Here is a 14534-nt window from a genome sequence, read left to right as displayed (position 1 = left end):
TTGATTTAACCCGTCCTGAGAAACGTCATAGCATAAGCGTAGACGAGGGGTCTAATTCCATGGCTATAATAAATTTATAAATTAAAAAAACACAATTGGGACGTTTTAAAATGCTGTAATGATTCAAATGGATCAAAGTGCCTGTTATAGCAAACCGTAAAAAATATTAGATGTTATGTTTTATTATCTTTTTCCATTATTTTCTATATCTTGTTGCCTTTTACGCAGACACGCCAATGGATTTTCGTTCCCGGCACGCTTCATCCCCCTTACTAGTCCAAAAGTTAGCGATGAATCACTCTATAATTTCGATCGTGGAGTATAGCTAGAGCGAATATTTTTTTATTAGAATAAAAAAAGGCAAGAAAGTTCAGCTAGATCTGATTCATGTCTAAAAATTAACACAAATTGTGCAAAATATACCAGGTGGCAAATTTTGGAGTAATTGGTTTAAGTTAGTATTCATAGAAATGTCGCTACAATTTTGGAAATTTTGTTTATGTCGAACACTCGTTCAAAAATCTTTTAGTTTGACATTATTTATTATTATTTATTACTATATGGAGTGTCACTTCTAGATTAAGATAGACCTTTGTATGAAAGTGTATTTAGCGTGTGTTTGTTAGGAGAATTTGGGGAGGGGGGATGAGTAAGTTATTGTTGTGGCACACCAACAAAACCAGAAAAATAAATACTATAAAATCGAGGCTCTGGCGCCGTCTGTTAATCATACCTCTGATTATAGAGCAGTAATATATTTAAGAAATATTTGAAATTGTTTATTTTATTAATGTTTACCTTAGAAATAACTAAAAATTAAACAACGAACAATAAACTTTTATTTCAAGTGACGTTGTAACAATATTTAATAACGTTAAGTCGAAAGAAATTTGACACAAACAAAATATCCAAAGCCTCTTATAACTAGTTGGCAGTCCATACGGACAGTGATACGGTTTAAATAAGGAAATTGGAGCAATGTTGTATCTTAATGTAAATTTACAAATATAAATAAATATAAGTAATACTCTATGGCAATTTAGTAATAATTTCTCTCGTATAAAGGTGAAAATTTTAAAAGTTTATATTTTCTGCTGCATACAGAAAAAAAGCAACTTTTATATAGATTATATTATATTGGTGAAAGGTAGTACAATCATGGGCAACTTAAACTCACCACCAGTTGGAAAGCTTTCATTCTCTCGCGCCCTACCACAAACAGTCGCCTTATTTATGTTGAAATCAGAATGTGTATTGACACTATAATCTCTCAGAAGTGAAGTATTATTATCACAATCGCATATCCCAGCTTAAAAATTATCAAAATCGACCTGTTTGCACATACATATAATTATATTTTTTAGCAATTAGTCATCTTGAATAATTAATGAAAATGCCCATGACTAAGAAAAATCTTCATAAATTTTTGTATAATAAATTTTCATAAAATCCTTGATTTCGTAAAAAGAACATAAACTGACCTACATCGTAAAATTAAAACAAATTCAATAATATTAGAGTGTTCTGTTTTTGACGTTACATTTTAGTAACTTCAAACCATGAAAATTTTTGTATTTCAAATGACACATTTTTTTAAAGCAGGCGATGCAAAATTAAATTCTCTATCTTCCGATATACAGGGTGCTTCATATTCGATGCAATGCACGAGGACCTCGGAAACGGTACGAGATACGAAGTCGGTTGAATTGTGTAAAAGTTGTAATCAATAGCATTTCTAGTTTTGGAGTTATTTTGAAAAAACTGAATTTTTGAATTTTAGAATTTATTTTTTTCTATCTTTTTATTATCAAAGTTAGATCAAAAACAAAGACATTTCTTCACAGCAACATTATTTAATTTCGTATTCTTGCAATCATCATCAATTTAATTTTTTTACTACCGTTTTCTTTAAAATACATATTCTTAAAGTACTTTTTATGCCGAGTTCATAGATATGTCGCTTTTGCTGGTTTGATTACGTTTCCTATACAAATCAGTCGTCATCGGAGATTTTTTCGAGCGAGAAATATACGATGTCGATTAAATAAGGGAATTCTGTAAAAATAAAATGTTAAAAACCATTTACTTTTTTAACCATTATTCACTGCATTCACATACCTGCATATTTAAAGTTTTAAGGCTGTATCAAACATGATTTATAAATAGGATGACCCGTTATTTATATTTCATATATACAAAATATTTCAGACAAAATAACAAATGTTTTCAAAAATGAATAAAACACATAAATTGTAAATAAAAATGTAAAATTAATAAATAATTTTATACACTATAAATGTAAAAGATTATTTTCTTAATTTTTTGTTTTCTTGTAATAATAATTGTGTATTATCATATATCTCTCTATAATTATCATTATCATTATTATTATTATAGAAAAATACAATCACAAAATGAATATGACGATTCCAAACCCAAGGAAACACGAATAAGTTTCCACATCCAGCCGGCCTTGCAAAATGCACAACTCCTGAGGCAGATGAGAAAATACTTCGATATGTAAGAGGCAACCCCATAACAAACTCAACCAAAACATTATCTGAAATAGATGGATTAAATTGCTCTCGTTATACCGTCAGAAGGCGTTTGTCAGCTGAAAGGATCAAGTGTTATCGTCCTGCAAAAAAAATATATTTTACAGAGGATCTTGCAGCGGCTAGGATGCAGTTTGGTATTCAACATTTATATGTCAATTGGACCGACATAATTTTTTCGGATGAAAAAACATTTCAGTCCAATAAACATCAACAGAAATTTGCTTACAGAACGGCAAATACAAGATAGCAGAAAGAAAATGTTGTCAAGACAAAGATCAGTAGACACATTTCGACATATCACTGGGTATTTATGTCTTCACATGGTACAGGAGATTTAGGGTTAATTGTCAATAAATTGACTTCCAGAGGATATATAAATATTTTGGAAAATCATTTATTGCCATTGGTAGCTGCAAATGACGGGCAACCTGTACAGTTTGTTCGGGATAATTCGTCGGTCCACACAGTAAGAATAGTTAAGAGTGGTCCGCCGAATATCCTGAAATCGAAAGAATCAACTGGGCCTGACTTAAACCGTATAGAAAACCTTTGGGCGCACACAACTCGAGATTTGTCAAACAACCTCCATCACGGGGACATGTTGAGGCAACATATAGAGGACAGATGGGCCACCATCCCCAGATAATATTGTGCTTCATTTGTCCATTCAATGGGGCAAAGACTAAACGACGTAATAGTTTCTGGGGGCTACTATACAAAATATTGAAAATATGTTTTAGTCATTATTTTCATTTAAATATTTATTTTTCAATAAAAATATGTACCAGGTGTTCTACAAACTCTGACAAACTTTGACAGTTGGTAGCTGTTAATTTGATTTGTTTTTGTTTAGAAGTTACAAGCATTTCAAAAAATATAATTTCATATTTCAAATCAAAGTAGCCTGATAAATAAAAATGATGGTTTCTATAACAATAATTATTATTTATCATTTTGTTTATTCATTTGATACTTAGCGTTAAGGTACTAAATAAAAAAAGCATTTATTTACAACTGAAAAGTATACAGATATTGTCATTGCATATGGGTATTCCAATGGGAACGCCAGACAAGCAGCAGGAGAATACCGATAATGATACCCAAATAAACATCAACCTGCCCACACAGTTTTTAGTGCATCATTTTTATAGTCTAGATTTGTTAATTTGGTTAATAAAGGATAACTAATGTTTAATCTTTAAACATACATTTAATAATTATTATTATTGTTATAGCAACCATCATTTTTATTTGTCAGGCTATTTTGTTTGAAATATGAAATTATATTTTTTAAAATGGTTGTTTGTAACTTCTAAACAAAAACATATCGGACCTATGTTCATATACGAAAAAATGTTTGTCATAGAGCTTGTAAAACACCCTGTATATACTGTTAAAAACGTATTTTTATTTACATCGAATACCAAAGTTTCATTGTTTATTAATAAATGACATCTAAATTAATTGGAAAATATTTATAATAGGTATATACATAATTTATGCACCAAGCACAATTACGTTTATTCTTATTCTTAACATTAATTTTATGGTTAAAGAGATATATGATACGTGAAATTAGATGTTGAGATATTTGGTCTGCATATACATAGTAATACACAATTATAATTACAAGAAAAAGAGAATTTAAGAAAATCATCTTTTCTATCACACGCGCTTGCTATGAGACCTATAGTGTAGGGGGTTATGTGCATGGAAATTGCCAGATAGTACAACGACGTGATGTTATTTGCTGGAGCGTTGCGCTATGAAAGTAACGTCACACCATTGTACTATCTGGCACTTTCCATGCATATAACCCCCTATGCTATAGGTCCCATAACGACTCGCACTTGTGATAGAAAATAATATGTGCAACTTGTTCGGAAAAGTTGCCATAGCGCCACTTGGCATATTTTTATTTGCTATTTATGTTTGATTCATTTTCGAAAACATTAGTTATTTTGTGTGAAAGATTTTTTATATAAAACACAGAATCTAGATGAAGATTGTTTACTGGTCCTACTCCAGTCGAATTAGAGATTGAACGTGAAAATATTGTAGCCTGAGGTGTTGTTTCTTTAATTACATAGCCACACACAAAAAAAAATTTGGGTATACTTTTTATGTGACATATATTTTTCGTAGTAATTTGGCCTCCTGAACACGTCTCTGGGGTCGGAATTGACCCATCACGTCACAATTTTTTCCTAACCTCAAAAAACTTGTGAAAAATAGTGAAAATTGATGAAAATTTACTGGGAAAATTTGGAAAAAAATTTATTTCCACATCAAATAGTACATTTTTATGTAAAAGACTCTGCTGAATTCAAATCCACTGTCAGAATTGAGCTAGAACGTGTGGTTTTTTTTCTAACCTCAAAAAACCGAGCAGGAATCGCTATTTTCAAATTCTGAGCGGATTTTGACCAGATTTTGTATAAAGGGGTTTTTTGGGTCGCTGATTACGAATATGAATTCACATTGTAAAAATTCAAGATGGCTGATCCAATATGGCGGGTGTACTTTTTTGAAATCCACCGATTTCAGTAAAATTTGGCATCATAAGGATTGCTGGTTGATCTCACCTTCATTAATCACACATCTGGAGCCAGATTTTCATAAATCAAGGTAAAATTTGTAGGCAGAGTCATAATTTTAGGCCGAGTAGGCGGCATTTTTTCGGCAAAGTCACATTTTTAGATTGAAGGCATAAGCAGATGCAGTGATGTGCTGTGTGGCAGTAATGTGTCCTTTTCCTTGAACTTTAAAATTATTAAGAAATAAAAACATCTAAATGCCATAGGAAAACTGCATAGTATTTAAAAAAATCTGATTGGAAAACCATAAGCCCATGCACGACTAAATAAATTAAAGAATAAAGTAGAAACTTTTTTGTCTTGTCCCATGGAAACAAGCACATCACACATCATTACATGTGTAGAGTCCTTAAGTCATTTTATTAAGCGAAGTTACATTTTTAGACGGAGTGGAATCTTTTACCTTGATTTATGAAAATCTGACTTCAGATGTGTGAATTTTTACAATGTGAATTCATATTCGTAAGCAGCGACCCAAAAAACCCCTTTATACAATATCTGGTCAAAATCCGCTCAGAATTTGAAAATAGCGATTCCTGCTTGGTTTTTTGAGGTTAGGAAAAAAGCCACACGTTCTAGCTCAATTCTGACAGTGGATTTGAATTCAGCAGAGTCTGTTACATAAAAATGTACTATTTGATGTGGAAATAAATTTTTTCCAATTTTTTCCAGTAAATTTTCATCAATTTTCACTATTTTTCACAAGTTTTTTGAGGTTAGGAAAAAATTGTGACGTGATGGGCCCATTCTGACCCTAGATTCGTGTTCAGGAGGCCAAATTACTACGAAAAATATATGTCGCATAAAAAGTATACCCAACTTTTTTTTTGTGTGTGGCTGTGTCATCTACCTTTCGTTATGACCGGTATCATAACGAGTCTGGATTTCACAAGAGTTTACTATTTAATTCTCGAAAAGGAGTTTATAATTATCATTATACTTTAATTAATACTTGGGAACTTAGAAATGTTGTATGTTCAGAGAATGAATTCCAAGCACTTACCATTCATTGCTTACGTGGACTGTAATCCCATGGCTGACTATACAGGGTGATACTGAAGTTGGAGAAATAAAAGGAAATACCAAAACTTCCAGGAAGGGTTTTAATAACAATAAACAAAGCAAACAAACAAAAATAACAACACAACGGCTCGAGCAACATTATTCATTAATTTATTGACACGCGATAGCGTACCGAGATTCAGGGAATGCGCGCTTTATAGCAAAATTTGGAAAAGACTAGCCATTATTAAATTTAATTAACTATCCCGAGACTCTAATCTAAAACTAGGTCGACTGCTCAATGTGAAATCTAAGCAAGAGCTCACTTTTTCGAGATCTTCCCCGAATTCCACCTCGCTTCGACACGCCCATTTCTTGGGTCCAGAAGTTTTGGTTGTCTTATTGGCGGGGACCTGAATATCGGGACGCTTGGATAACTATACTAGATTAATAATTACCTAATTGACTTAATTTTATATTTATATAAGAATTCTGAAACTAAACTTACTTACAAGTAACCCTAGCCTTCCTCTAGTGACTCCGTGTATCAATTACGGGACGGATTAGTCGATCTCATTTAATCTACTCTTATAGCTTGGAAAATCCGTCAAAAAACCAGCTAATTTATATCCTTTTCTCTTTCAATTATTATCAATTATCAGTTTAACAATATAATTTAGTTCTACTTTGGAATCTACGCTCTTCTCGTAGTTTCGCGCGTTATTTGAAATATCGATTTTTGTCTTTGTACTAGATGCTCAACACATGGCCCTGACAGTTTAAGTGAACTTGTTAAAAAATATTGCTAAATTTCTCCGAAGGACGACGCTACCTACTTGAAGACCATTAACTTTCCGATAATTTGTGTTGACTGAAATATTTTACCTTTTGGCCCATCCGTTCCCAGAACTAACAAATAAATTACTATGCGACCCGGCTTTTGTTACAATATTATTAGTAGACATTTTATTGCACTTTATGACTGGAAAGGGTATGTAGAATGATAATAAACAGACAACTCCTAATAGACTCAAAAAAACTATAAGGCATTCGATTTTGTTCAAAAATATGGGGGGCTGCAATTGAAAAAAATCAGTAGCGAAGTCGTATCCCAAACATATAAAAAATATAAATATTGTGCGGAACTTTATCGTCACAGATAAGTAATTTACAAGTTTGTAATGAAAAAGTCGAAATATTTTCGAAAATATCGATGTTAGGGCATTATTAACGAAAACTATATAAAATTTTACTTACTATTCCACTATTACTACTCCAAAAATAAAATAATATACAGGGTGTTCCATTTAAAAAACACCTTGAAAATCATTAAATTGGGACTTCTGTGTTATTAGAATTTTTGTTTGATTAGATCCCTTGGTTGCATTATTACAAAATATTTTCTCTTAACTACTATCAACAGACGGGTAACGAATTTACCCTAGAGGTGCTCACCCATTGAGGAGAAGCAGAGCGAAGCGAAGCGAAGAGAATTTATTCCTCTCAGAAAACTTCAATACTTTTAAATGGAAGTCTGACCACTGAAGTCACGCTAAGAGAAGCGTGCCACCAAAAGAACTTTGCTTCGCAGCGCTTCTCAGTGGGCAAGCAGCTTAAACTTTGTCGCAGCATGTTTCCAAGCTTAATTTGAGATAGCATGTTTTCCAACTGAAATTTGAGATAGTATGTTTTCCAACCGAAATCTGAGATAACATGTTTTCGTACTAAAGCGTCGATGTTACATTTTTTTCGTCTTATCACATTTAGTATTCTGAAATCTGATCTAAATGGGTCATCCTGTACATACTTTAGAAACAAACTATACAGTACAGTGACTTATTTTTATATATTGTTACCGTTATGTCTTTTTCTAAAAAAATATATAATGTACTCTTAAACATTTAAATTTTTTTTATATTAATCTTTTAGGTTCATATGCGAAATCATTTGTGTTTTAAACCATACGCATGTACTGAAGATGGCTGTGACAAAACCTTTTCTACTAATTACTCCTTAAAAGCTCATATACGTACCCATACAGGAGAGAAGCCGTATAGCTGCTCGATTTGTCAAAAGGCTTTTAAAACATCTGGTGATCTTCAAAAACATGTCAGAATTCACACAGGTATATATATATTTTTTGTGAATTGTATTATTAATAATTATAGTCTAGTTGACCATCGACAAAATATAATTCTTTTTAGGTGAAAAACCTTTTATGTGTCCTATTAAGTACTGTGGGAAGTCATTTACAACATCCAACATTAGAAAAGTTCATGTAAGGTCTCACACAGGAGAGAGGCCTTATACTTGCAATTATCCAAATTGTGGAAAGGCCTTTTCTTCATCGACGAACTACAAAAATCACGTACGCATACATTCTGGAGAGAAGCCATATATTTGCCAAGTAAAGGTTCGTACTTACAATAGAGTTAATAATTCAAATTAATTCAATTTTTTTTGGTAAACAGTTCTTATACAGGGTGTTTCTAAAATATGGTGCCAAATTGAATCAGATTTTTTTTAATAACTCTAAAATGGCTACACAAAAAAATTTAGCACAGATCTTTACATTTTTCCTCAAAAGTGGGAAATATTTTTAAAAAATTGGCTAGTGAAGTGTTTTATATACCAAGCTGGAAAGAACAATTTCTAAATTGGAACATCCTGTATAATTTTAATAATCAAAATTTTTGCAAAATTTACAGTATAGTTTTATGGATATTGTTTTAGTAGATTTTGAAATTTTCTGAATTTTTGATAAGGGACTTTTTTCACTAGTCTCAACTTAACTTTTAAAAGTTATGGACTAAGTACACGTCAGCCGCCCCCATAGGGTTTAATAAAATAAAATGCGAATTTTTTCATTAAAACGCTTAACATAAGAGATATTCAAATGTATTTTTTTTAATGGGACACCCGGTATAATTCATCAGATGAATCTATAATTGTGGAAGAAAACTTGGGGCTGCCAATGTTCTTGTCCCATTTAAGGGCTAATAACTTTGATACATATGATTAGAAAATAATGTGATGAGAGACTTCAAAAATGGTCAATATTTTCAAATGTGTTTCCTTAAAAAAAATTGTAGCAGATGCAGAATTTGCCATTTTGATGTAATTATAGATTCCACATATGCATGTTCTTAAGATCTATTTAATAAAATATATTTAAATTTTATTTAATTTTAACTTCTTAGATTAATGGACAGCCTAAAATTAGGACACTCTGTGTATATGACTGTTCCGGCATAATATTTTAATAGGCAATGAATATAAACCCTGTATGTTTTACAATTAGTTTAATCTTATGATTATAACATTATAATCATAAGGTTAAACTAATTTTATTTTCCATTCTAGGATTGCGGAAAGAGATTTACCGAATATTCCTCGCTGTACAAACACAATATGGTACATCAAACGGATAGGCCTTACAGTTGCCGTTTCTGCGGACAAAAATTCAAACAACAGTCGGCCATGAGTCTGCATAAGAGAGTAAAACACAACATAATCATCGCTAGTGACGGTACTGAAATAGTAGTTGATATAAATTGATGTTGATATGGTTTAGATTAATTAATAGGTATATTTTATGTAAAATTTCATTAGTAGACCTCTATGAAAATTAAGTAGTTTAATAAGTGAAGTACATATATTGTGTTTTGATATAAACCAGTGTTTCCAGTTGAATAGTTGGGATTTTGAACATAAAAAAATATATAGTTTAAAAGAAAAGGATACGTAATTATTTTTACGATTGAGGTACACCAGAAATAGTTGAGGAAGAATTAGATTTGAAACCTTTAATAAATAAAACGAAATGGTCCAAGATTGAATCCTTGAGGTACACCAGAAGTTGCTAAGAAATCATTAGATTTAAAATCATTGTATAAAACATACAATTTGCGCTGTGAAATATATGATTGGAAGGTGTGGAGTAAATTTTTACTAAAAATCAAATGATATCAAAGTTTATACAGTAAAGAACAGTTAAAAAATATATATTAGGGTGGCCCAAAAAAAACGAATATTTTTTTTTGTGTTGTGAAAATATGTTAGTTTATCATGTTTTAAGACGCTCATAAAATCAGCTCAAAAAAAAAATTTTTAGAGATCGCTCAAGATTTTTAAAAATTTCCAAAATCGTCAAAAATTGAATTTAAATTTTTTTTTCTCGTTATTTTATTATTTTCTAGGTTGAAAAAAAATCGATTCTGAAAATTTCAAATCGATACTTTAATTTCTAAAGGTCACTCATAATTATTTTAACTTTAAAAGTAGTGTACATAAAATGATTTCGAGCGACCTATAAAATATATATAATATATCGACGAACTAATAATTTTTTTTATTGAATTTGATGAACAAAAGAATAGAAATAAATCACAAGACATTTAAAAAATTTCTTGAGGCAAAATTCACTACCGCACTGCGAGTATCAAATATTTATAATTTTTTAATTTTTTAAAATTTAAGTGTCGTGATTTATTTCTATTTTTTTGTTCATCAAATTCAATAAAAAAAAAATATTAGTTCGATGATATTAATTTTTAGAGGTCGCTCGAAAACATAGGTACATTACTTTGAAAGTTAAAATAATTATGAGTGACCTTTAGAAATTAAAATAGGTAACGATTTGAAATTTTCAGAATCGAGATTTTTTTCAACCTAGAAAATGATAAAATAACGAGAAAATAAATTTAATAAAAAATTCAATTTTTTTTTTAAATGTGTATGTGGTTTATACCTGTTCATAGAAAAACCTGATGTACACCATTGAATTCTTTGAAAAAAAACAATAAAAAATAATTTCAAGAAAATAAAAGATTTGCACAAACAAAAAAATTACTCGATCTCGCAAAAGATTACAAAATTATAAATGCCTTATATCTCTTAACGAATCAAAGAATCTTCATTCAACTTTTCTTTAAAATCGAGCCCAAAACATCTTACCTGTTTCTTGTCTGTTTCTTTGGGAAAATTTCTTAAAAGTGTGGAAATGACTCCCTGATAAAGTATTGTCACGGATTTAGGTAGGTCGATTGTCTATTCTGTCCCCCACGGTGGGCGCCATGTCTGCAGATTTTGCTCGGTCTGACTAGATCGTGGTGGAGTTCTGTTTGGGTCCGTTTTCACCTGCTGTGCTGGGACGTTAGTCACCTGCTCACCGATGAAGGGGTCCCAAGTATCTCGAGAATTTCCCCATTAACATTAGCCATGAGGGATGTCAGAGAAGGACATGGATATTTTCGCTATTCCTCCATTGTGAGTTCTAGTTTTGCTTCGGGTTGATGTTCCACGCTCTATTTTTTTCTTTGTTTTACCTGACACCCATTTTGGACAGTGGCACTCGTTTTTAATAAAACTTTGTCTTACTTTAAATGTTTCATATTAAGGGTTTTCAACTGAACCCATATATCTATCACTTGCGGGTCTGTCACTCTAGTGTATGAAAATCACTGATTTTGCACTGGTTAAAAGCACTTGAATTTGAGAGTGTACGGCCTCCTTAAAGTCCAGGTATTAGACCGATCGAAATAACTCATTTAGAGGGAAAAAAAAGAAAATTGTTACCTGGACTTTTATAAGTGGAAATGGTAAAGGGTCTTACAATAAACAAAAAAAAAATGTGGTGACGGAGGGTTGATTTGGGGGGTTGAAAAGTTGTGGAAAATTGTATCATTGGGATTTCTGGCGAAAGTTGACGTCAAACAAAAAAGTATCCAATACAAAAGTTGTCGATTATGCAAAAATCTTCAACTTTTGTAGAGGTCACTTTTTAAGATAACCTCAAAATTTCCGAGAAAAATGCGAAAAATAGGTTTTCTGATATTTCGTTTTTTATTTCTCATTTCCGCAAAAATAATTTAATTTTGATGAAACTTGGTAACAGTATACCTTTCTGTGTCTTAAATAACCGTAAATTTTTTTAGATATCTATAATCAAGAAATTTCCGAGATATTCATTTTTTCCGTTCTGAAACACTTTTTTTTTCAAAGAGAAATTCTACTTGGAAAAATCATCATACAGAGTTCTGCCGGTGATCATTTTTTTCGTTTTGACATATACTTTTTGGTGAAATAAAAAAAATCTGTAATCACAGTTCAAAAACATGCTCAAAAAAGCAAAAAAATAAAAAAATTATTTGCAACCATGAATTTTTCAGTAATTGTTGATAATTTGTTTAAATTAAAAAAAAATCAAAAACTGATTACACCATTCAATTGTACGGAAAAAATACAAAAAAAAACTGTCTCATTGTTTGACCCAAAACTTTATTTTTGTACAGTATTGCTATAAACATAAGCCGAATAGTGAATTAATAAAACAAATAAATTATTTTTTTTCTGTAGGATCGATTAGTGTACTTATTTTTTTTTAAATTTTGTTGAATTCATAGATATACAGTGTGTCTAAGATAAGGATGGGATAGCATTAGGATCTAGGAAACTTAAGAGAAATGGGGTGGCTCAGATTAGAAAAATGTTGTGTTTTTTTTATACCTAACAATATGCCGCTTAGAAAGTTTTAAAATTCTGTGTAGTTCTGAAGATATCCGAAAAAACCCGAAATTTGTCAAAAAATTTTTTCTGGCTTTATTTGAAAGCGAATTTTAAAATAAATTGCATATTTACAATGCCACTTTTTTCGCCCTATACAATGGTGTCAACATTTTTGCAATCCGACGTTTCGTCTTCGAAGGGCCATCATCAGGTAAATTTTTTAAATACGTTGCTGCTGTTTTTATGATAAAATGTAAAGTAATTTTTAATTATGAATTAGATGATATTACTATTGTAATCGCTTAAAAAGTTTGTAGCTTGTTTTAGCTATCATTTAAAATTTTTCCTGAACACTCAAAATATCTGTTGGATGAAGTCATAACAGTATAAAAGTCAATATTGCACAAAATATCCAACAATTTTTTTTACCACTATTAGCAATACTAATTAGAAATAATAAAACATTTCATAAATTCGTATTATTTTTTATTAGGTACAACTTTTTAAATTATTGATTAAAAAAAATTGTTGAATATTTTGTACTGTATTGACTTTTATATTGATATGACTTCCTCCAATAGATATTTTTTTTATTAATTCGACTTGGATGTTTATAGCAATACTGTACAAAAATAAAGTTTTGGGTCAAACAGTGAGACAATTTTTCTTGTACTTTTTCCGTAGAATTGAATGGTTTAATCAGTTTTTGAATTTTAATTATCAACAATTACTGAAAAATTAATTGTTGCAAGTCATTTTTTCTTTTTTGAATGAATTTGATGTTTTTGAACCGTAATTACAGATTTTTTTATTTCACCAAAAAGTATATGTCAAAACAAAAAAATGATCACCGGCAGAACTCTGTACGATGATTTTTCTATGTAGAATTTTTCTTGAAAAAAAAAAAAAAGTGTTTCAGACCGGAAAAAAATTAATATCAGAAACTTCTTGATTTTTTAATCTAAAAAGATTTACGGTTATTTAAGACACAGAAAGGAATACTTTCACCAAGTTTCGTCAAAATTAAATTATTTTGGAACCGGGAAAACTGCGTCCTCGGCAAATACGGCTGTCTCTGAGGAGTTGAAGGTCTGAAACTGATGTGGGTTAGTACTGACCCGAAGGTCATTTAGGGATATGAATTTGAAGTCCCTAGGATGTTATTATTTTTGTCACATTTTAGAAAGTGGATAAAAAAACATTTTGACACTCCTTGCACTCGTGGCTGACCTCGTGGAGATAGTGTCATACGTTGTCGTGGTCATCCGAGGGAACGGAAACTCTTGCCAGCAATCGTGTCATTTGGGTAGTTTGGCGGATAAACTTTAGAAAAATATTGGTGAATTTCCATTTTGTTCTTTTCTTGTGGTTGCAAGCGCACATCATTTGGTCTCGCGCTTGTCTGCATCGTCGTAGATGTCTCTAAGCCGATTCTGGGTGTAATCGTGACGTCTGTGGAGCCTCGCGAGAAATGGAAAGATTGGTGAAAAATTGAGTTGAGCGGAACTACTCTGTGTTCTATATTTGTATTTTATGGCGAGAACTGCTCAATAGGGTTTTTTTTGTAGACTTGTTGCAAATATCCAAAATATATGCTAATTTTGAAGTTCACTAGCTCTGCAATGATTGCAGTGCAATCTGCATACTACGTTATGACAGTATAGCTATTCCAAACTATTACAATCTGTCCAAAAAGTTTAGAAGAATAATTATTATAAAAAAATTCTTTCATTTAATCAGTTACATCTGCAAAGAACATACAGTACCAATCAGGATTATGCATTTGAAATTTTCATTATAAAATTTTGTTGACAAAATGAGAAAAATGGCCTTGTCAGCTTTGATAAAATTATAGTTTTTGTTTTCAGTC

The 14534-nt window shown here is 31.0% G+C and overlaps 1 protein-coding gene across 1 annotated transcript in view; it reads left to right on the top strand.

Moving 5' to 3' along the window:
• The window catches only part of LOC108912092 (zinc finger protein 143-like), a 14953-nt gene extending 5040 nt beyond the window's left edge, over positions 1–9913 (top strand). The window contains exons 4-6 of the mRNA XM_018717254.1: positions 8087–8282; positions 8362–8570; positions 9521–9913. Coding sequence (XP_018572770.1) covers positions 8087–8282; positions 8362–8570; positions 9521–9715 — 600 coding nt within the window. The 3' untranslated portion in view covers positions 9716–9913. The remainder of the gene's footprint in view (positions 1–8086; positions 8283–8361; positions 8571–9520) is intronic.
• The last annotated feature ends 4621 nt before the right edge of the window (positions 9914–14534 follow it).

The sequence above is a fragment of the Anoplophora glabripennis genome, unplaced genomic scaffold, assembly GCF_000390285.2.
Source record: "Anoplophora glabripennis isolate ALB-LARVAE unplaced genomic scaffold, Agla_2.0 scaffold778, whole genome shotgun sequence".
NCBI classification, from domain to species: domain Eukaryota; kingdom Metazoa; phylum Arthropoda; class Insecta; order Coleoptera; family Cerambycidae; genus Anoplophora; species Anoplophora glabripennis.
This window is presented reverse-complemented; position numbering and strand designations above follow the sequence as displayed.